The sequence below is a fragment of the Gymnoscopelus microlampas genome (assembly GCF_963454915.1).
Source record: "Gymnoscopelus microlampas genome assembly, chromosome: 14".
Classification (NCBI taxonomy): Eukaryota; Metazoa; Chordata; class Actinopteri; order Myctophiformes; family Myctophidae; genus Gymnoscopelus; species Gymnoscopelus microlampas.
In genome coordinates this window covers 51,106,500-51,127,156 of record NC_139951.1, presented here as the reverse complement: position 1 = coordinate 51,127,156, position 20,657 = coordinate 51,106,500, and the positions used below count along the sequence as shown (strand labels likewise).

The window sequence follows — 20,657 nt, the reverse complement described above, 5'->3', positions numbered from 1 at the left end:
CACTGGGCTTGTTTCAAATGAGATCCCCATGCACACAAATCATGATGACATATAAGAGACAGACAGATATACACACTATAAGAGACATACAGATATACACACTACTATACATATAAGAGACAGACAGATATACACACTACTATACATATAAGAGACATACAGATATACACACTACTATAGAATGTCATACAATCAGTTTACAGGTTACTGGTATGAAGAGTGAAAAATATGTACAAAAGGAGAAAGAGAGGGGGGGGGGGGTAGGGGGTAGGTTAGGTTAGGACATGGGGTAGGTTAGGACTTGGACAGGGGCCATTTTTCAATTGCAGCCTCCTGAAGGTGTATCTTTAGGGCAGTTTTGAAAGAGAGTAGGGTTTTACACTCCTTTACTCCTTTTGGTAGGGCATTCCACATTTTTGATGAATAGCATGAGAACGAGTTACTTCCCTTTGTTGAGCCAAAAAAGGGTTGGACAAGGTTTGTGGAGCTGCCTCTGGTGTTGTGATCATGGACATCATTAACATTTTGGAAGTATTTTGACAAATACAGGGGGATCCCAATGTTGTGGTGTATCTTGAAGACCAGGCCCATAGCACGTTGCACTCTGTCCTCAACCCTAAGCCGTCCAATCCTAGCAAAATGAGTGTGTGTGTGTGTGTGTGTGTGCGTGCGTGCGTGCGTGCGTGCGTGCGTGCGTGCGTGCGTGCGTGCGCGTGCGTGCGTGCGTGCGAGAAGACACTTAATATTTTGAGGGCAAAAATAAGAATTAGTTAATTAAAAAACGTATAGATGTTTTACAATAACTACATAATTGACATATTTTGAATACTGCTAAGAAAATGAGGTGACACAAAAGCTGTACTTAGTTACTGTTCATCATTGTAAACAGTTAAAGCTGTACTTAGTTGTTCATCATTGTAAACAGTTAAAGCTGGGGCGGCCATAGCTGAGTGGTTAGTGAGCCCGCCTAGGGAGCCAGAGGCCCTGGTTGCCCCAGGTTCGATTCCCGGCCAGGCCAGCATATGTGTCGATGAAATTAAATTTGTCCCTGAGCAAGACTCTTAACCCCTAATTGCTCACAGGTTCTCATTGGAAACAAGACCGCAAGGACTTTCATGAACGACCTGTTAAAAGGAATTATCCTTATCCTTAAAGCTGTACTTAGTTGTTCATCATTGTAAACAGTTAAAGCTGTACTTAGTTGTTCATCATTGTAAACAGTTAAAGCTGTACTTAGTTGTTCATCATTGTAAACAGTTAAAGCTGTACTTAGTTGTTCATCATTGTAAACAGTTAAAGCTGGGGTGAAACTCACAGGCCAACAAATCACCTGTGAAGTTTACAGTCCCTTCCACAGATCAATTTACACTTTGAAAACAAAAAGTAGGACATATTTTCAACAGAGCAACCACTCCTATTCCTTTTTTTTTAACAAAGTTACTTTTATTAGAAGGAAAATGTGCATTTCCAGCAAATGTACAGCATAAATATGCTATCTCTATTTACAAGACACAATGATCTCAGTTTTTGCTGAGATTCTGGTTCTGGAACACCATGTGCATGGTGATGTTGGCCGACTCCATCTCTGGACGAAGCAGAGTGCTATAAGAGTACTATATGAGTTCTACATGTCATTATGTTATCTTCTTCACACTCAATAACCCTGAAGAGAAGAGATATTATATGAGTTCTACATGTCATTATGTTATCTTCTTCACACTCAATAACCCTGAAGAGAAGAGATATTATATGAGTTCTACATGTCATTATGTTATCTTCTTCACACTCAATAACCCTGTAGAGAAGAGAAGAGATATTATATGAGTTCTACATGTCATTATGTTATCTTCTTCACACTCAATAACCCTGTAGAGAAGAGAAGAGAGGAGAAAGATGCACCAGTGGTAGAAAAAGTGCTCAAATTCTTTACTTGATGTAATGTACCAATACTGCAATATAGAAATATACTCTGTTACAAGTAAAAGTCCAGAATTCTAAATTTACTTCAGTTAAAGTACAAAAGTATTGGCATCAAAATGTACTTAAAGTACCAAAAGTAAAAGTACTAAAATATTTGAAAATAGCAGATCTACAAGCTCACAACGTGTCGCGACGCGTTGTGAGCATCGCGATAGCCTATGCATAAAAAATAGGGCTAAAGTGGTTAATGTATGTTTCAAAATATACAAATAATTTATATCTGAAAAGTAACTAGTAGCTAAAGTTTTCAAATAATTGTAGTGGAGTAAAAGTACAATATTTGCCTCTGCGATGTAATGGAGTAGAAGTAAAAGTATTGGAAATTGGAAATACTCAAGTAAAGTACAAATAACTCAACATTTTACTTAGTTAATGTACTTAGTTACTTTCCACCACTGGATGCAACTGGGACGTATCATTAGTGTTGTAGCCTGTGGTCATCGGGTGTTTGGGGTCTCACAACAACATACACCCCCACCCGGGTGCATTTCGCCTTTCCGACGTTAACGAACCCTATACCTAACCCTAACCCTAACCTTAACCGCACGCGGAAACCACTAGTCGGAGTGGCGAGATGTCGGAATAGAAGGAGAACCCCCCCCCACCCAGGTGACCCAGCCGGGGTTGATCAAGCCCCGACTTATGTCCCAGTAGCTACTGTACCCACGGTCAGTCTTCTGAGGGAAAGACAGACTTACGTCCCAGTAGCTACTGTACCCACGGTCAGTCTTCTGAGGGAAAGACAGACTTACGTCCCAGTAGCTACTGTACCCACGGTCAGTCCTTTAGGGAAAGACAGAGCCACTCAGTCCGCTTCTCTGGAAATACTCTGCTGGGGCTGGGGGAGAGGAGATGCTCTGGCACGTGGAGGGACTAGGCTCTGTGGATGGCCTCCTGGCCGGGCTCCTCCTTCGTCTCACCAGGTCCAGGACCTGAGCGTTGCACCAGATTCCCCCCGTTCCAAACATTTCATTCTGGCTTGATGGTTTCTTGGGCCGTGGTGGTACTGCAGGCTCCACTTGCGGCTTGCCTGAAAGGCCCTCCTTAAAGGGTAAGACCACTTTGGTAGAGGTTTGGGTTGTGTAGTTACCTTGCCATGATGTAACTCCAAAGGTGGGCAAGAAATCAAAAATAATTGCTCTATCGATTAGAAATTGATAATTCAAAATATGCTCCTCATTGACTTACATTGTAAGGTAAAACCGCTCTCAAAGTCACTCTTTTAGCACATAAATGAACCCAAACATAGCTGATTCAGACAATATAGAGCACCACCAAACCCAGTACTGTTTTTTTTTTTAATAAAAATGTCAACTTCCTGTTGATTTTGCTATTTGGAGATCTGGATCCGGATCCGCCGATCCAGTCCGGGTTTTCTACTTGTTAAAAATGGCAAAATCAACAGGAAGTTGACATTTTTATAAAAAAAAAACAGTACTTGGTTTGGTGATGTTCTATATTGTCTGAATCAACTTTGTTTGCGTTCGTTTCTGTGCTAAAAGAGTGACTTTGAGAGCAGTTTTACCGTACAATTTAAGTCAATGAGGAGCATATTTTGAATTATCAATTTCTAATCAATGGAGCAATTATTTTTTATTTCTTGCCCACCTTTGGAGTTACATCATGGCAAGGTAACCACACAACCCAAACCTCTACCAAAGTGGTCTTGCCCTTTAAAGGCCTCACCGTGGCTTTGTTGGGCTGCTTCCTCACGGAAGACACAGGCTGGGGCACTAACCCATCTGCTCCCGGAGGAGCTCTACACTGTCATTATGTTTATCTTCCCCACATTCAACAACTCTGTAGAGAAGAGAAGATATATTATATGGTTCTACATGTCATTATGTTATCTTCTTCACATTCAATAACCCTGTACATCAGTTGTTCCCAAACCTTTTTAGCTCAAGACCCAAAAGAGAACTCAAAAGGGATATTTCACTTTTTTTTAAAATAGGTAATGTAGGTATATAGAGGTTATGGTTATAGTACTTAAAGAGGCAGAAGGCAGAGGAATGGATTAAAGGAGTTTATTTATTGGAATGGTAAACAGACACAAACCAGCCCTGCTTTACTTGACTAGGAATCAAATGCAACAATTATTATCCTACAAAGTATCATGAGTTACAAAACTAAAACATGACGTTTCAACACAACCTGCACTAAGCTGTCTGCATGCAAAACAATGTGTACTTTACATTAAAATGTAACCAAATGAAACAATAAAACAAAACAAAACAATGTGTACTTTACATTAAAATGTAACCAAATGAAACAATAAAACAAAACAAAACAATGTGTACTTTACATTAAAATGTAACCAAATGAAACAACAAAACAAAACAATGTGTACTTTACATTAAAACGTAACCAAATTAAACAATAAAACAAAACAAAATATGTGTACTTTAGTGATTAAATTAAAACGTGGCCAAATTAAACGCAGACCAAACCTCCGTGGTTTTGATCACGTCTGTAAAGTAGTTCTAACGGTGATTCTACTGGCAAATGGAAAAACTAAAACATTGCAAGTACTAAAACTCAAATCAATCAGACCTGAATCATGGTGGTGAATAAAATAAACTCTTATTATTTATATTAAATCTGCATCATTTACATTCAAGCATCCTTCTTTGTTAACATGTAGAAAACATACATGTTCTTATTGTCTTTGTTAACATGTAGAAAACATACATGTTCTTATTGTCTTTGTTAACATGTAGAAAACATACATGTTCTTATTGTCTTTGTTAACATGTAGAAAACATACATGTTCTTATTGTCTTTGTTAACATGTAGAAAACATACATGTTCTTATTGTCTTTGTTAACATGTAGAACACATACATGTACATGTTCATATCGTCTCTGTTAAAGGAGACATCCGGACATTTTAAGTGTTATCTTTGATGTGTCGCTAATCACTCACCAACATTGAAAGGGTCGTTGAGTTATTCCCAGAGAGTCCCCTTCGTCCCGTCTAACGACCCCCTCCGTTGGCATAATGGGAGCCCGTGGAAAGCTGAAATTCGCCTATTTTAACAAATGCAAAGTCTGTTTTTTTACTCATTGTGGAGTCTCATGATACCCTAACAGACACTGAAAGTCCCCGACGAGCTAACGCTAATGCACAACGAGCTAACGCTGGTTGCTTGTTTCTCTCCCTGGCAACACCGAGTTGCCAGGTTCTGGAAGAGAAACAGACGGGACGAAGGGGACTCTCTGGGTAAAATTGCTTGCTCAGGGTGGGATGTTGGGTCTCTTCTCTACATGTAAAGTGTCTTGAGACAACTTGTTGTGATTTGACACTTTAATAAAATTGAATTGAATTGAATTGAATAACTCAATGACCCTTTCAATGTTGGTGAGTGATTAGCGACACATCAAAGATAACACTTAAAATGTCCGGATGTCTCCTTTAACATGTAGAAAACATACATGTAGAAAACATACATGTACATGTTCTTATTGTCTCTGTTAACAAGTAGAAAACATACATGTTCATATCGTTGCTGTCGGGCACAAACCTGTTCTCTCCATAATTTAACTTTTAAAAGTAGCAAAAAGTGCCACTAGGTGGAACAGTGGTATAGTACCACCCACCACCACTAGGTGGAACAGTGGTATAGTACCACCCACCACCACTATGTGGAACAGTGGTATAGTACCACCCACCACCACTATGTGGAACAGTGGTAAAGTACCACCCACCACCACTATGTGGAACAGTGGTAAAGTGCCTGCCCACCAATACTGCTCACTGGCAGTGAGTCAGCGAATCCGCACGCTCACAACGATTGTAGATCTGCTACTTTTTTGCATTTTTTTAAATCCCGGAAAGTAACCGTTTTGGACATTGGAGGTTGTCACCGACAGCAGCCATATGTACACACATATGTACACACATATGTACACACACATATGTACAGTACATGTATAAATACATTATGTACATCAAACTTCTCTTGGCGTTCTGTAACACTTCACTCAACAAGGTGTTATTACAGTATATTTGACCTCTATGACCTCTATGTTCAAAAGTATTAAGCTCCATAATAAATGGAATAAGGTCAAAGTTCAATATGTCCTCAGTATTGGCTGTACACGATTCCCTGAATTTACACTCTGCACCTTCACCTTTGACCTCCACCTTCACTAATCACTGAATAAATGACCTCCACCTTCACTTTCCTCAGACATTAATCATCTTAACTTCATTCTTATTTTATATGAAAGGCACCATGGCAGTTCCACAGAGCTCCTCAAAGCCCCTGATTTGTTAAATTAGCAAGAAAAACTAGCAAACAAACAAATAAAAACAAACCAACCGTCAACATAATTCCAAAATGTTCAAAACTTCAAATCAAAGTGGACAAAATACATTTCCATTGAAGAATTTGTCTCAAATCAACAATGTTTACACATTCAGGGCAAAGAGAGCATTTAGGGGCGTGTCCACTAAGAGGTTGTTTTTCTTGAATTGTTTACAACACAGCGTTTTGATGTGCTTTTGCTGAGAGCTGAAATGTGTGCGTTTTTAGGATGGACAGGGTCTCTTACACAGCTGTTGCTCTGATGAAGGCTCATAGTAAACAATACATACTAATGTCAGTACATTGTCTTCTATGACTCTTAGTAAACAATACATATTCTTACGCATTTCAGCACCAAATTTTGGTGCCCAAATGCGGGAGACTTGACCACCGAGCAGGCGCACTAGGGTTTCAGACAATAGAAGCACGCGCAGTAGCGTTTTAAACGGAAGTCTTCAATCCCAGATTTGACCACCAGGTGACGCAGCTTCACTAATCCACACGGTTCTGGGGGTGTGGTTTATCCTGCACAGTGGTTCTGGGGGTGTGGTTTATCCTGCACAGAGGGGGCGTGGTTTATCCTGCACAGTGGGGGGCGTGGTTTATTCTACACAGTGGGGGCATGGTTTATCCTGCACAGTCCAGCTCCTCTGTTCCATAGAACTCTCCCAGCAGAAGGTCAGCCTGACCGTACACAGGCTCCAGGTACGGGCATCCCTCTGACGCGCCACGCATCGGCCTGCCGCCAGACCTCTTGTACTCTGGCTCCCCCTGATGGCCGGAGGACAGCGGTACGTACTCTGGCTCCACCTGCTGGGCGGAAGACAGCGCCACGGGGACGAAGCGGTGGTGGTACACCACCACCGGTGTGTTCAGCAGCTCCATTGGAGACGCCTGCGGAATCGAACCGTCGGACGGCTGCACCGGCAGCTGCACGTAACTCCCCGTCTCTGGGTCGAAGAAGGTTTTGGTCTTGACCTGTAGGGGGACAATAATGAAGATCATTTACTTAAAGGGCTAGACCACTTTGGTAGAGGTTCGGGTTGTGTATTACCTTTACTTAAAGGGCTAGACCACTTTGGTAGAGGTTTAGATTGTGTGGTTACCTTTACTTAAAAGGGCTAGACCACTTTGGTAGAGGTTCGGGTTGTGTACACCTGCTATTTACAGATACAACTGCCACTTTACCTGTAGTCTATGCTCGACTCAGTTCCTTTTATATGAACTCTATTTCCAATGTGTTCCAAGTTAACCATACCAGACTGTGCACTTCTTCACAGATGGTGTCGTCCCCCCGTCCCCCTAAAATCGGTACCAGGTGATTATACCACCACTCACCTGGACGGGCATGTCCACGAAGAAGTACTGCCCTGAGTCGGGGTCCTGGAGGAGTTTGCGTTGCGTCATGATGGTGGTGGGTTCCATGCTGGACTGACGGGACAGCTGCCCCCCCGTGGTGCTGGACTGACGGGACAGCTGCCCCCCCGTGGTGCTGGACTGACGGGAGACATTGGAGGGGTGGGGGGAGGGGTGGGAGTAGGAGACGTCGCTGACGTACGACGTGTCGATGCTGTGACTGCGTTTGTCCCTGTCGGTCGGCCGATCTCTGGCCCGGCCTCTGAGCTGCAGTTCGTCCATGATGGATCTCTCGATCCGCCGAGCCCGGGAGTCCGTCGCCGATTCGTTGGTGGACGTGTCGGTGCTGAGCCTGCGCTCCGTTGTTTTTTTATCGCCGACACTCCTGTCGAAGCTTTGAGACCGCTGGAACGGACGCTCGGCCGCCGGTCGTCTCTCGCCGACGTGAGATTTATAGACGGGAACGTTGCTGAAGACGCGCTCAGTGCTGTAGTGCCGATGCTCCGGCTTCTCCCGGGTATGTTTTTCGCCGCTGCGGCCTCGGCGTTCGCCGTCGCCGCTTCTCCTCCTGCCACTCTGCTCCTCGGGGAGATCGAGTCTGCTGCCCTGGTGGCTGTCGCCGCCATGAGAGCCTCTCCTCTCGCTCCTGTTGCTGCTCTGCTAGAATGAAGAAGGATCATTAGTCTCTTACAGCAGTGGTTGTAACATAGATACACACATACACATACACTACCCCAGTGGTCCTCAAATGTTTTTATCTCAGGTCATCCCTGTAAATAACGTTTTCATCCATGGCACCCCTGAATTACATTGTTACTTTATAGCGCCTTACATTTATGTCATATTGTGGTATGTAAATATTAGTGCAGGAACCAATACCCCGAAATTAGGACATACCCCTACCCAGGGTAGAACAAAATGTGACATTGTTTTTTCATATCTTTATATATGTTTTAGTTCCAAGACAATCCTTTCTCATGTTCTACCTGCTGGTTGTTTTTACATCATAATTGCACAGATGTACCGTTACCTTGTCTCCATCATGAGGACTCTGGGTCGTTCTCTCGTTGTGGTTCCCGCCGCTGCTTTTACGCTCTGACGATTTCTGCTCTGACGATTTCTGCTCTGACGATTTCTGCTCGGAGCCGTCTGGCCGTGTGTGTTTATCCCCTCTGTGTCTCCCGCCAACACGGGACGACCTGTGATTGGATGACTTGGCCTGCGCCTCCTCCTTTCTGATCCTCCTATTGGCTAGCTTCATGGCCTTCAGGAGAGCCTTCTCCGACTTGGGCAGGACCACCGGTGGTCTGGGGAGTCCTGATTGACTGTCATTCCCGGTGCTGCAGGGAGACCCTGAGCGCTCGCTAGGGACCTTGGAAGAAACGTCGACCTCGTCCGCCGGCGTGGCGGGAAGGAGCGGCGTTCCGTCAGAGGCGTCGAGAGAACTCTCCACCCCCTCCGACAGCAGGCTCTCTCCTGACACTCTGCCGCTGTTGCACCGCGGTACCGTGAGGAACACTCCGCACAACGGGCTTTTCTTCTGGCTGTCGCTGAGTTGTGGAGGAGAGAGGTTTAGAGATTGTGGAGGAGAGAGGTTTAGAGGTTGTGGAGGAGAGAGGTTTAGAGGTTGTGGAGGAGAGAGAGGTGCGAGGGGAGGAAGAGGTCGTAAAGTGTGGTTGTGTTTAAAACTAGCGCCTGGGAGGTCGGCGGTGTCGGTAACGCGGCCTTTAGCTCTGCCGCTACTGCTAGTTGTTGTTTCATTGTCCCGTGGAGGCAGCGGATTATCCTTCATATGATGTACCTCCGCCTCTCCCTTCCATTCCAAACCAATCGGGTTCTCCCTAGGAGAGAACGGATGCACCGGTCTCACCGCCTTGTTAATGACGGTGTTGTCTTTGACTTTGAACAAAACGGGGACGCCCAGGACGGGTGAGAAAGTGCTGGAGGTGAGCGGGGACATGGTGCCGGAGGCCGGTGACATCGCTATTCGTTTGTCGGCGTCGTCGGACCAGCTTCGACTGACGCCGGCATTGTCCATTTCTGTACCGCTTTGTTCGCCATCGTGAACGGCCGCAGCCCACAGCGCTTCTTTCCCTCTGAGAGGAGAGACCACCGTTTGCTTGCCAACTTCCGGTTCGGTTTCCTGATCGCTCACAGAATAATAACGTTCCTGTTCGTTCTTGTCTGAATCCCTCTTCAGGGTTCCTGACAGATCGTCCAGGTCGTCCAGATTCTCCAGCGAGTGGTAAATGTTGGATTCTGTGGTTGAGTTCCGGTGCAGAGCGCTCTCCACCGAAAAATACGATGACTTGGAAGACAAGCTCCCCTGATCAGGGGGGCTTTGATTGAAGTGAACTCCGTTCAATAGTAAAACGGGCGACACCGTCTTCCCGGGGAGGTGGTTGAACACTTCCTCATCCTCGTGGAATCGCTCACCGGTTTCATTCGGCTCCTCTGACACTACAGTCGCTGTTGCTGTGCCTTCCGGACTCGTAGTAGTGTCTTGTTTTGTCCGTTCCGCTGAGATTAAATTGTCTGGCTTTAATGGGGCCTTACGTTTGACTTTGCGCTGCTCCTGCTGTTCTGAATTACAGCTATTGTTATGATCTGATTTGGCTTCACTTGCAGTTCTTACAGTTGGCTGCCCGCTACCTGCTTTTATTTCATCTCTTCTGTCAGCCCTCGTCGGTAAAGGTGAAGGTTTATTTTTAGACTGATGATGGAGTTCTGGGGATCGAACATATTCAGGTACAAGTGTTTCAGAAACGTGTTTTGTCTTTTCAATATTTTCATTATCCCAAATACGGTTATTGGAACTGATTTGACTTTGCTCCAGATCCTTTGCATACACACGTCTTTTTTGTTCTTGTTTCCCTGATTCTGTATATTTGGTTTCTTTTTTAGTGTCTGTCGCTACATTTAAATATGTTTTATCTTTAACAAAGAATTCCTGTTCATGTTCTGCCTCGGCTGTAATGCTATCCTCTCTACTCATGACTCCTTTCTTGCTTCTCGGAGGAACCGGTGGAGCGTCTTTCTTTTTCCCATCAGTTTCCTTTCTGTTCATTGGAATTTCTCTGTTTTCGTCGCCTGCCCTCCTGACCACATGTCTCTTGCTGTCTTCTCCAGTCTCCACAGCTGTATGGTTAAAGTTAGCAACTGGTTCATCTGGTTTAGTTTGGTTGGTTTGTTTGACCAGTTCTTTGTTCACTTTCTCCACACCTGGTGGAGCTGCCTTAGCGCTGGACCAATGAGCATCACCGAGTTTGGCCTCGGACTGCAACAGAATCTGTTTCAGGTGAAGATCACCCAACCGCCCTCTTGCATCTTTCTCTCGTAACGTGGACACGCTGCCGTTTTGTCTTTCCTTAACCTCCGTCGCAGAATCCCGCAAAGCCTTTTTAGGGTGCTCTGCTCTCGCCACGTAACTGTCCTCATGGGAGTTTCCCTCACCTTCTTCCTCTTTCACAAATTTGTTTTTCAGCCTCTCTGATATGATCTCCTCGAGCGCCATCTTAGCCCTGTCGTAGTTGTTGTTTATAAGTGCTTTGTTGACGACCACGTTGCTGTCGATCTGGGAGAACATTTGGTGTTTGCTCTCCTCTCTCTTGGACGTGGCGTCTCTCTTGGTGAAGGTGTTTCCTCTCATGGACATCATGCCCCTCTTGATGTTCTTCAGCTCTCTGGAGATCAGGTCGTTCTTGGCCTTCGTCTCCTCTTCAATGTTTACCGCGCTCAGTTTATTCTTGGCGTTCTCGATGATGCGGTCACTGAAGCGGGCTCTCTCCAGCTCTTTCAGAGCTTGCAGGTCGTTGATGATGTGGTCGCTGTCGTTTATTTCCCGCGGTGTTGTCACTTCCTCCCGCCTCTCCACTTTCGTGTTGGTTTTTTGCCCACCTTCCTCGCGATCTATTTCCTGTTCGTCTTCAGTCGTCACGTACCGTTGACTCTTGATGTAATTGTTCTGTCGCGCTGAGAAGACGTGTTTGAATCGCCCAGGATTGACGTTAGGCTCCTTATCGTTAGCGTTTGGCACCGGAACGTCTTGTTTTGTGTCGTCCAGTTCATCGTTGAGAACTGGCTGATTTTCGAGTGAGTGTTGAATATCGGATTTAGCAAAACTTCTCTTTGGCACTGGCGGGGGATCTTTTTTGACACAATTCTTACTGACTGTAGTTGCTTCTTGGGTTCTGTTTGGAGACAGGGTGTGCTTTATCTCTGTTACTGACGTTTCCTTATTATTAATGAACATTTCTGTTGAATCGCCGCCATGTTTGTTACTGTCTCTCTCTCTGGTCTCTGTTATTTCATCTGACAGAGTGTTTTGGTTGCTCTCTGACTGAGTTGCAGACAGGGCTTTGTTTTTCACTGCATGAATCGCTTCCTTCGCCGCCCGTATCACATCCATCGTACTCTTAGGCAGAACACTCACATCCTTCTCCTTACTAGAAACACTCTGCGGGCCAATATCATAGTCTGTTAAACCTGCTGAATGTCTTTTGTTTCCTGGCAAATTGAGTGAAACTCCATCTTTCTCCTCCAGTCCATAGGCGGAAAGTACTTTACTGCCCCCTGCAATGTTTGGTGAAACTACTTTCTGGACGGGTGCAACGTTGGGTGAAAGTCCTTTCTCAATGGGTGCAACGTTGGGTGAAAGTCCTTTCTGGATGGGTGAAGTATTCGTTTTTGGTGAAAGTACTTTGTGGATGGGAGTGGAATTTGGCACAGTTTTTGATGCAGTATTTGGAGCAATATTTGAAGCATTATTTGGTGCAGTATTTGGGGACAGTCCTGTGTTGGTGGCCACTGCGTGAGGTGAAAGTGTTTTGCTGTATGTTGGAAGACCTTTATTTTGTGCCACAGAATCGTCTGTGTTCAGGGGGGAAAGTGAATCGGCACCACCTAGTGGTGGAACTAGAAAGTGTTTAATTTCATTGTCAATAGGACTGGCCTTCTTGTACAGGTTCAGAGATGGGTAGCTCTGTTTGTTGGGACTCTTATTTTTTCTGGACTGCAACAACAAGGGGTAATGATTCTCCTCCCCGACGCTCCTGCTGCCTGCAGCCTCTCCTTTAGTTTGTAACAGATTTGATATCAAATAATCGTCAGCTGTTGGCAACTCGTTATCGCCTCTGTTCAGTACGACCGTTGGTGGGTTGGACGGGTATGAAACAGGGCTACAGACGGCCTGTCCATCTATCAGGATGGCCGGAGTGCTGAGGCCCGAGGCGCTGCCCTCCTCAGCTTGGGTGGTTTTCGGGGGATCCAACGTGGGAGACTGAGTGCCCCGATCAGGCAGCTCTGAGGGCAGCTCTGAGGTCCTGAACCTCGGGGGGGTGTAGCGACTCTTCACCCGCTTCCTGTTGTCTTTGAGGTTGAACAGAACGCTGGAGGCCAGGGACTTGTAGTTGTCACGCTTGACCACCGGAGGCTCCGGGGTCACTTTGGGCTCAGAGTCCGGCCTACACAGACAGACAGACAGACAGACAGACAGATTAGATAAGATACTGTAACAAAGATACTATGTAATTGTAGCTGTACAGCAGTATCTCAGAAGTCTGGGTGTTTTATATGGTATCTATATAGATACTATAGATACTAACTATAGCATCAGGGTTTCTCAAACTTTTTTGGCCCAGGTACCCCTTGGAGGGGAGATTTTTTTCCAGGTACCCCCTCACCCTCGCAGCACCGATAAGCATATACTTACAACCACATGTGTACATTCAGATGCCATTGGAACTATTTGTATTAAAAAACGTGTCAATCGAAATCATTCAGACGCATTTCATAGTCATAAACAGAAACCACTACTACTATATATGAATCATGTGCCAATAGTCATTTTATTCAAATTGCTTTTGTGCAAAACCTGACTGCACAGTTTTCAAGTAACTGATCTTAATGGTTCAGACTTCAGAAAATGAACCTTTCTTTAGTCCTAATAAAAACAGACATGTAAAATGACCAGTCTGGTGACTTTTAGTAGGTGCTTCAATTTAAAAATAAACGTATTGTTAGGGATATTCGATATTGACTTTTTTGGCAATATCTCATATCAACCGATACCGATATATGCGGTACCATATCTTTTCACCAAAAGTCAACTAATTGTCAGGTAACAACATCACATATTTAATCAGATAAAATAGCTATAAAATCATGTAATTAAAAATGTAATATCTAATAAATATCTAATACATCTAATATGTATACAGTGATGTTGTTAGGTTTTCAATTAAATTAGTCCTGGGACTCACTGGTGGTCATTTGAATGAGTCCACTAATCTTAGATTAGATGTTGGCCTATTTGACAGTGCAAAAGCATAATTGCCTCAGATGCCTATAACATTAACGAGCGTCAACGAGCGTCAGCTGGAAACAGACACACACACCTGCCCTCTGCAGTGCTCTAATTTGAAAGTGAGTGGAGTCTGTCTCATTTCTCTGCAAAAACCTTTGAATATGATGGAATATGATTAAGGATTACTGTGATTATGGTAAACTCACATTTCATATCACACACACCATACAGTTAGAACTTAAGCAACTTTCACTACCCCCCCCCCCCCCCCCCCCATAACCAAAAAAAAGAAGGATCAATTTTTTTTTTTAATCAAAAAAAAAAAAAAAATTAAATCTGTGAATTAGTTCACGGACCCCCTGGCTATGCGTCGCGGACCCCACTTTGAGAACCGTGGCAGTAGATCATATGTATTCCTACAGTATAGATACTGTATAGCATTAGATACAGTAGATCATATATATTCCTACAGTATAGATACTGTATAGCATTAGATACAGTAGATCATATGTAATCCTACCTGTACGTTAGCTCCAGTATCTCAGAGGTCTGGGTGTTTTGTCGGGAGGGGATCAGAGGAGTCATCAGCTGGCAGATACTGAAGGGAGTGGAGGCTGAGGAGCTGATCTCCTCCCTGGCCTCCACCTCCTCCCCCTTCCTCCTCTCCTCCCCCGTAGCTCCACCTCCTCGAGGAGGAGACAGTATCCCCGACTGGCCGGCCGGCACGGCGCTCTGCGCTCTGGTTCTGTGTCTCCTCCAGGGGGCGCTGCAGGCCTCGCCCACGTCCGACGAGCATCTCTTCTGAGCGGGAGTCATGGACGGTTTGGGGAGGAGCTTGGGCGGGGGAGGGGGAGGGGCCGGTTTAGCAGCAGCAGCACTACGAGGAGGAGGGGCCTCTGTCGCCCCCTGCTGGTGAGTCTCTATTTGATCGGTCAGCTCTTTGTAGAACGCTGAGTCGTACCTGTGGTGGACAACATATTTATACAGTACTCAAGTAAATACTCAAGTATTCAAATGGTGAGAATTACAAAGTACATTTTCAGAAATTGTGAAAATAGCTTGTGAGCTTGAAAATTGGCTATTTTCACTACATTTGAAATAGGCATAAGTGGTTCATTCAATGTTTTTAAGTTTGGGTCCCAAGAGTCTCTTCCTAGAAATGTAGTCAAAAGTACAACATTTATATTAGAAATGTAGTGGAGTCAAAAGTACAACATTTATATTAGAAATGTAGTGGAGTCAAAAGTACAACATTTATATTAGAAATGTAGTGGAGTCAAAAGTACAACATTTATATTAGAAATGTAGTGAAAATCATCAGCTTGCAAAAAAACTAAAAATAGAAAAGTGTGCTCCTCTTAACACAGGTCTCCGCCAGGCCGGGTTGCCTACCCAGGGCTGTCATAGACACTTGGAAAGGGATCTGAAAAATCTGACTCATACGTCTTGATCACATGACCCCAGAAGTAATGTGTACCGAGTAACAAAAAAATATAGGTTTTTTTTTAATTGGCCTCCTGGTGGCACTATAACAGGCCAACGTGGAAAATGTGGGTCAGATATTCTGCTCTGGTCTCCAGGGAGGGTGTGTGCACAGTTACACGTCGATCGGTCCAACAGTGCCGGATGTTAGCTGTTCACAGACAAAATGAATCACATGACCATAGAGATGATGTACCAATGTACGTGATGTTTGGACAAAATGATCAAACATTGGTCTCCAGGTGGCGCTATAACAGGAGAGACATTTGGGGTAGAGGTACGAGCCAATCATTCCAACGCAACCGGAGATTAGCTACGGACAGACGGACGGACTAACAGATGGACACACACTGACGGACAGGCGCGAAATCAGTCTTGGCCACGCCTTAGTTTTTTGGGTCACGTTTCGGTACAGTAAAAAAACAAACATCTATTTAAATTTTATATTTTATATATTCTGACACATTCCAGTATTTTCTTCCTTTCATTATGCTCACTACGCCTCACACCCCTGCAGGGAAGAGGGAGGTACTGTCACAAAGAGTTTAGCAGGGATCCTGTGAGAGAGTCCAGCTCGCTCATATTACATTTAAATCCACGGTTCATGAAGGCGTATTAAACCATGCATTCGGTTTAAGGTTAAAACCAATTCCGTAGTACTTGTACTTACCATGTGGGGGCGCTGTCTGTGGGCAGCATGGAGGCCACAGGCTCTCCTCTGAAAGGGAAGCGGTTGAAGTCTCTCCAGGCCTGGAAGGGGCTGAGCTCGCTGTGAAGGAACAAGTTCTTAATGTTCAGCTTCTTCAGTTTGACGGCCGCTTTCCCGTTCTTCACCTTGGCCGCCTTGCCGGCCGAGTCGTCGCCAGAAGAAGGCCCCGCCCCCCGGTGGTGACGGTTGTGACCGCGGCCGAAGTGTCCGTCCGCGGCTGCGGCCGCTAGATCGCCGCGGTAGTCCGAGGAAAACTCTGAGAGTTCCTGGCGGATGCTGCGCAGCGCCGACTTGTCCCAGGACTCCCCGTTGGAGTCCTCGTTACAGAAGTCTCCGTTTCTGATCGGCATCCCGTCGTCGCAGCGGCGACGCGACTTAGCCGCGTCACCGAGTGCCTGGAGGAAACACGACACGTCGGACACGTCGTCACGCTTCTCCTGCGTCTGTTTCCATGACGACCGTCCTGCGTCTTTGGCCGCTGGGTTGGGGCCCTGATGCGTCCCCTGCTTCCTGGATGAGGCCTTTCTGACCGGCTCCTCCACCAGCGGCTTGGTGCAGCTGAACGGGGAGTAACCGCCATACGTCAACTCATCGTTGTAAACGGCATCGTCTCCGACGCACAGGCTGCGGAACGCCCGGTCAGTGAGCGTGCTGACCTGGACAGATGAGGAGAGAATAAATACAATGGAATAGATCATTTAATTCATTCTAATAATAATAATGAAGCTGGGTGACCTGGACAGAATTAAATTAAATTAAATTAAATTAAATTAAATTAAATTAAATTAAATTAAATTAAATTAAATTAAATTAAATTAATAATAACTATAAAAAGTGCTGGCGGAGCAAAGGTCTCCGCCAGGTCAGGTAGGTTATTGTGGGCCAGCAATGTTCGGAATTTGCCAATCAGCATGGAATATGAAAAATAGGACGCAACCATCTTGATCACTTGACTATAGAGATAATATGTACCGATTTGCATGATGTTTGGACAAAATTTGTAGGAGTAATATGAAAAAGAAAAGTGTTGCAAATATCGGCCTCCTGGTGGCATTTGTTCCTCAACGTAGTGCGAATGTGCGTGGCAAGTTTCACCGCAATCGGACGCTGCGTTTATGATCCACTCCTGCAAACTTTAGATCTTAGAGATCCGTCTTGATCACATGACTATAGAGATCATGTGTATCGATTTGCATACAATTTTTATACAATCTGAAGGCTTAATATCTAACTATGTGTTTAACATAAGTCGGCCTCCTGGTGGCTATAAAAGGCAAATGTCTTCTAGGGAGTGTGTGCGCAAAGTTTCACGCAGATCGGTGCAGTTATAGTTAAAAACGCAAATCGGTCTTTTATAGGCCCACCATGAGGCTGATATGAAAATTGCCTAGTGGGAATGTGCGTGTGAAATTTCACAGAAATTGCATGCTGCTTTCATGATTTCAGGCATTTTGTTCAAAACGGACCAATCCTGCAAACTTTGGAGGCCAACCTTATTAGCCAATCAGGATGAAATATTATCTGACAGATCCGTGTTGATCACATGACCACAGAGATACTGTGTACTGATTTGCGTGATGTTTGGATGAAATCTGTAGGAGTACTGTCAAAAAATGAGTTTTGCAAAAGCGGCCTCCTGGTGGCGCTATAACAGGCCCATGTGAAAGATTTGGGGCAGAGGTTCTGCTCTGGCATCCAGGGAGTGTGTGTGCACAGTTTCGCTGCGATCAAGCCAACGGTGCCGGAGATTAGCTGTTCACAGAATGACAGAATGACACACGGACGGATAGACAGGGGGTAATAATCTCATAATCTCACAATAATTACAATAATTAAGCAGGGTGAGTGTACTGACCTGGACAGATGAGAAGAGAATTAAATGTAATTAAATTGATAATAAAGATAACTAGAAAAAGTGCTCCTCGGAGCACAAGTCTCCGCCAGCAGACTTGTGTTGTGTCCTATCCGTCCTGTCTGTATAAGTGTCCTATCCGTCCTGTCTGTATAAGTGTCCTATCCGTCCTGTCTGTATAAGTGTCCTATCTGTCCTGTCTGTATAAGTGTCCTATCCGTCCTGTCTGTGTAAGTGTCCTATCTGTCCTGTCTGTGTAAGTGTCCTATCCAATTGTTACAGTATCCGCCATTTCTCAGCCATTTCGTGATTATTCCTGTCTTACCTCACTTTGAAAGAGGCAAAGACTCTTTCAAAGTGACACATGTATTTATAGGCCGCTATACGTCACTAGCCAATCAGATCACACTATTTCACCGTATTGTCACGTGTCACGTGAGGCTTGACCAATGTTAGCTTGACATGTGGAAAGTGAAAACAATGTCTCCTGGCGGAGACAATAATAATGACCTCACGGTCCATCTCGTCCATCAGCAGGTCGGCAAAGCCGTTGGGGAAACGGTGGTGCAGCATGGCTCCGCCCCCAGCCGCATAACCACGGTAACCACCGTGGCGTTTTTCCACCACGCAGCTCATGATGATGATGTCATGGATGATGTCACAGGCCGTGTGGGCGGGGAGACCCTCGCATCGCCGGTCTCTCTCTCTCTCTCGTCTGGTCTGAGGGCGATCAGACGCTCAGTGCTGCCCCCTGCTGCTCGTCTGGAAGTTTGTGGGGAAACGTCAAATTCCTGAAAAAAACAGGCACATTAATATGACAGTAAAAGCATGGAATATCTGTCTATGTACATACATATGTATGTACGCATGTACAAATGTACATACACTAGAAGTTCGGGCCGCTACGCGGCCCGAACGTCTAGCGTGACGCGTCGTTCACTTTGCAGTGCCACCTTACAGGCACCTCACAGTGTGAGAGAGAGTTTTGTGCTCTCCTAAATCCACGGCAGGCTTTGAAAGTACCCACTTCAGAAAGAGGTGACGTGCATCACCTCTCCAATGACCAAAACCCACTATGGAAGCCGTCGAACTGGTGCGATCTGACGGCTCTCCTAAATCCACGGCAGGCTTTGAAAGTACCCACTTCAGAAAGAGGTGACGTGCATCACCTCTCCAATGACCAAAACCCACTATGGAAGCCGTCGAACTGGTGCGATCTGACGGCATCCTAGAATTTATAGGTAGGATGTGATGTCATGCGTGATGTCATGCTGTCGTGAGATTACGTCACACTGGCGTTGTGTCCATATTCGGAGTGATGCAACGTACATACAACATACTGACAAACATACTGACAACCGACATGGCGCAGGATTCAAATTGTATATATATAGATATGTACGTATGTACTTACGTATGTATGTATGTATGTATGTATGTATGTATGTAGGTAGGTAGGTATGTAGGTACGTACATACATACATACATACATACATACATACATACATACATACATACATACATACATACACACATACATACATACATACATACATACACACACACACACACACACACACACACACACACACACACACACACACACACACACACACACACACACACACACACACACACACACACACACACACATATACATGTATGTGTACGTATGTATGTATGTATGTATGTATGTATGTATGTATGTATGTATGTATGTATGTATGTATGTATGTATGTATGTATATAGCCCAAATTCTGAATCTCCGGTGTTTACACAAAAATGCTAATAAACAGCTTAAATTTTGGGAACGTGAAAAACGGGCCACATCACTGTCTGCATATCAGATAAGATAACACAGGACCTTTGTTAAAATAATCTGGACAACGCTCCACACGTCCTAGACTCTTCTCTCTTCTCTAAAACACCCTGGACAACGCTCCACACGTCCTAGACTCTTCTCTCTTCGCTAAAACACCCTGGACAACGCTCCACAATTCCTAGACTCTTCTCTCTTCTCTAAAACACTCTGGACAACGCTCCACACGTCCTAGACTCTTCTCTCTTCGCTAAAACACCCTGGACAACGCTCCACAATTCCTAGACTCTTCTCTCTTCTCTAAAACACTCTGGACAACGTTCCAGACGTCCTAGACTCTTCTCTCTTCTCTAAAACACCCTGGACAACGTTCCACACGTCCTAGACTCTTCTCTCTTCTCTAAAACACCCTGGACAACGCTCCACACGTCCTAGACTCTTCTCTCTTCTCTAAAACACTCTGGACAACGCTCCACACGTCCTAGACTCTTCTCTCTTCTCTAAAACACCCTGGACAACGCTCCACACGTCCTAGACTCTTCTCTCTTCGCTAAAACACCCTGGACAACGCTCCACAATTCCTAGACTCTTCTCTCTTCTCTAAAACACTCTGGACAACGCTCCACACGTCCTAGACTCTTCTCTCTTCGCTAAAACACCCTGGACAACGCTCCACAATTCCTAGACTCTTCTCTCTTCTCTAAAACACTCTGGACAACGCTCCAGACGTCCTAGACTCTTCTCTCTTCTCTAAAACACCCTGGACAACGCTCCACACGTCCTAGACTCTTCTCTCTTCTCTAAAACACCCTGGACATCGCTCCACACGTCCTAGACTCTTCTCT

At 45.0% G+C, this 20,657-nt stretch overlaps 1 protein-coding gene across 5 annotated transcripts in view; it reads right to left on the bottom strand.

Moving 5' to 3' along the window:
- Positions 1–4,052: 4,052 nt before the first annotated feature.
- Positions 4,053–20,657, bottom strand: part of LOC311060951 (uncharacterized protein) — a 28,468-nt gene continuing 11,863 nt past the window's right edge. For 2 of the 5 annotated variants that reach the window (XM_084079367.1, XM_084079368.1), the window contains 6 exons: positions 18,503–18,783; positions 16,102–16,796; positions 14,470–14,910; positions 8,676–13,107; positions 7,628–8,305; positions 4,053–7,267 (listed from right to left, as the gene is read on the bottom strand). In XM_084079367.1, the coding sequence (XP_083935493.1) occupies positions 6,917–7,267; positions 7,628–8,305; positions 8,676–13,107; positions 14,470–14,910; positions 16,102–16,796; positions 18,503–18,628 (6,723 nt within the window). In that variant the 5' untranslated portion in view covers positions 18,629–18,783 and the 3' untranslated portion in view covers positions 4,053–6,916. Of the gene's footprint in view, positions 7,268–7,627; positions 8,306–8,675; positions 13,108–14,469; positions 14,911–16,101; positions 16,797–18,502; positions 18,784–20,657 lie in introns of those variants that run through there. The other 3 variants (XR_014602340.1, XM_084079369.1, XM_084079370.1) reach the window with 3 other exon arrangements.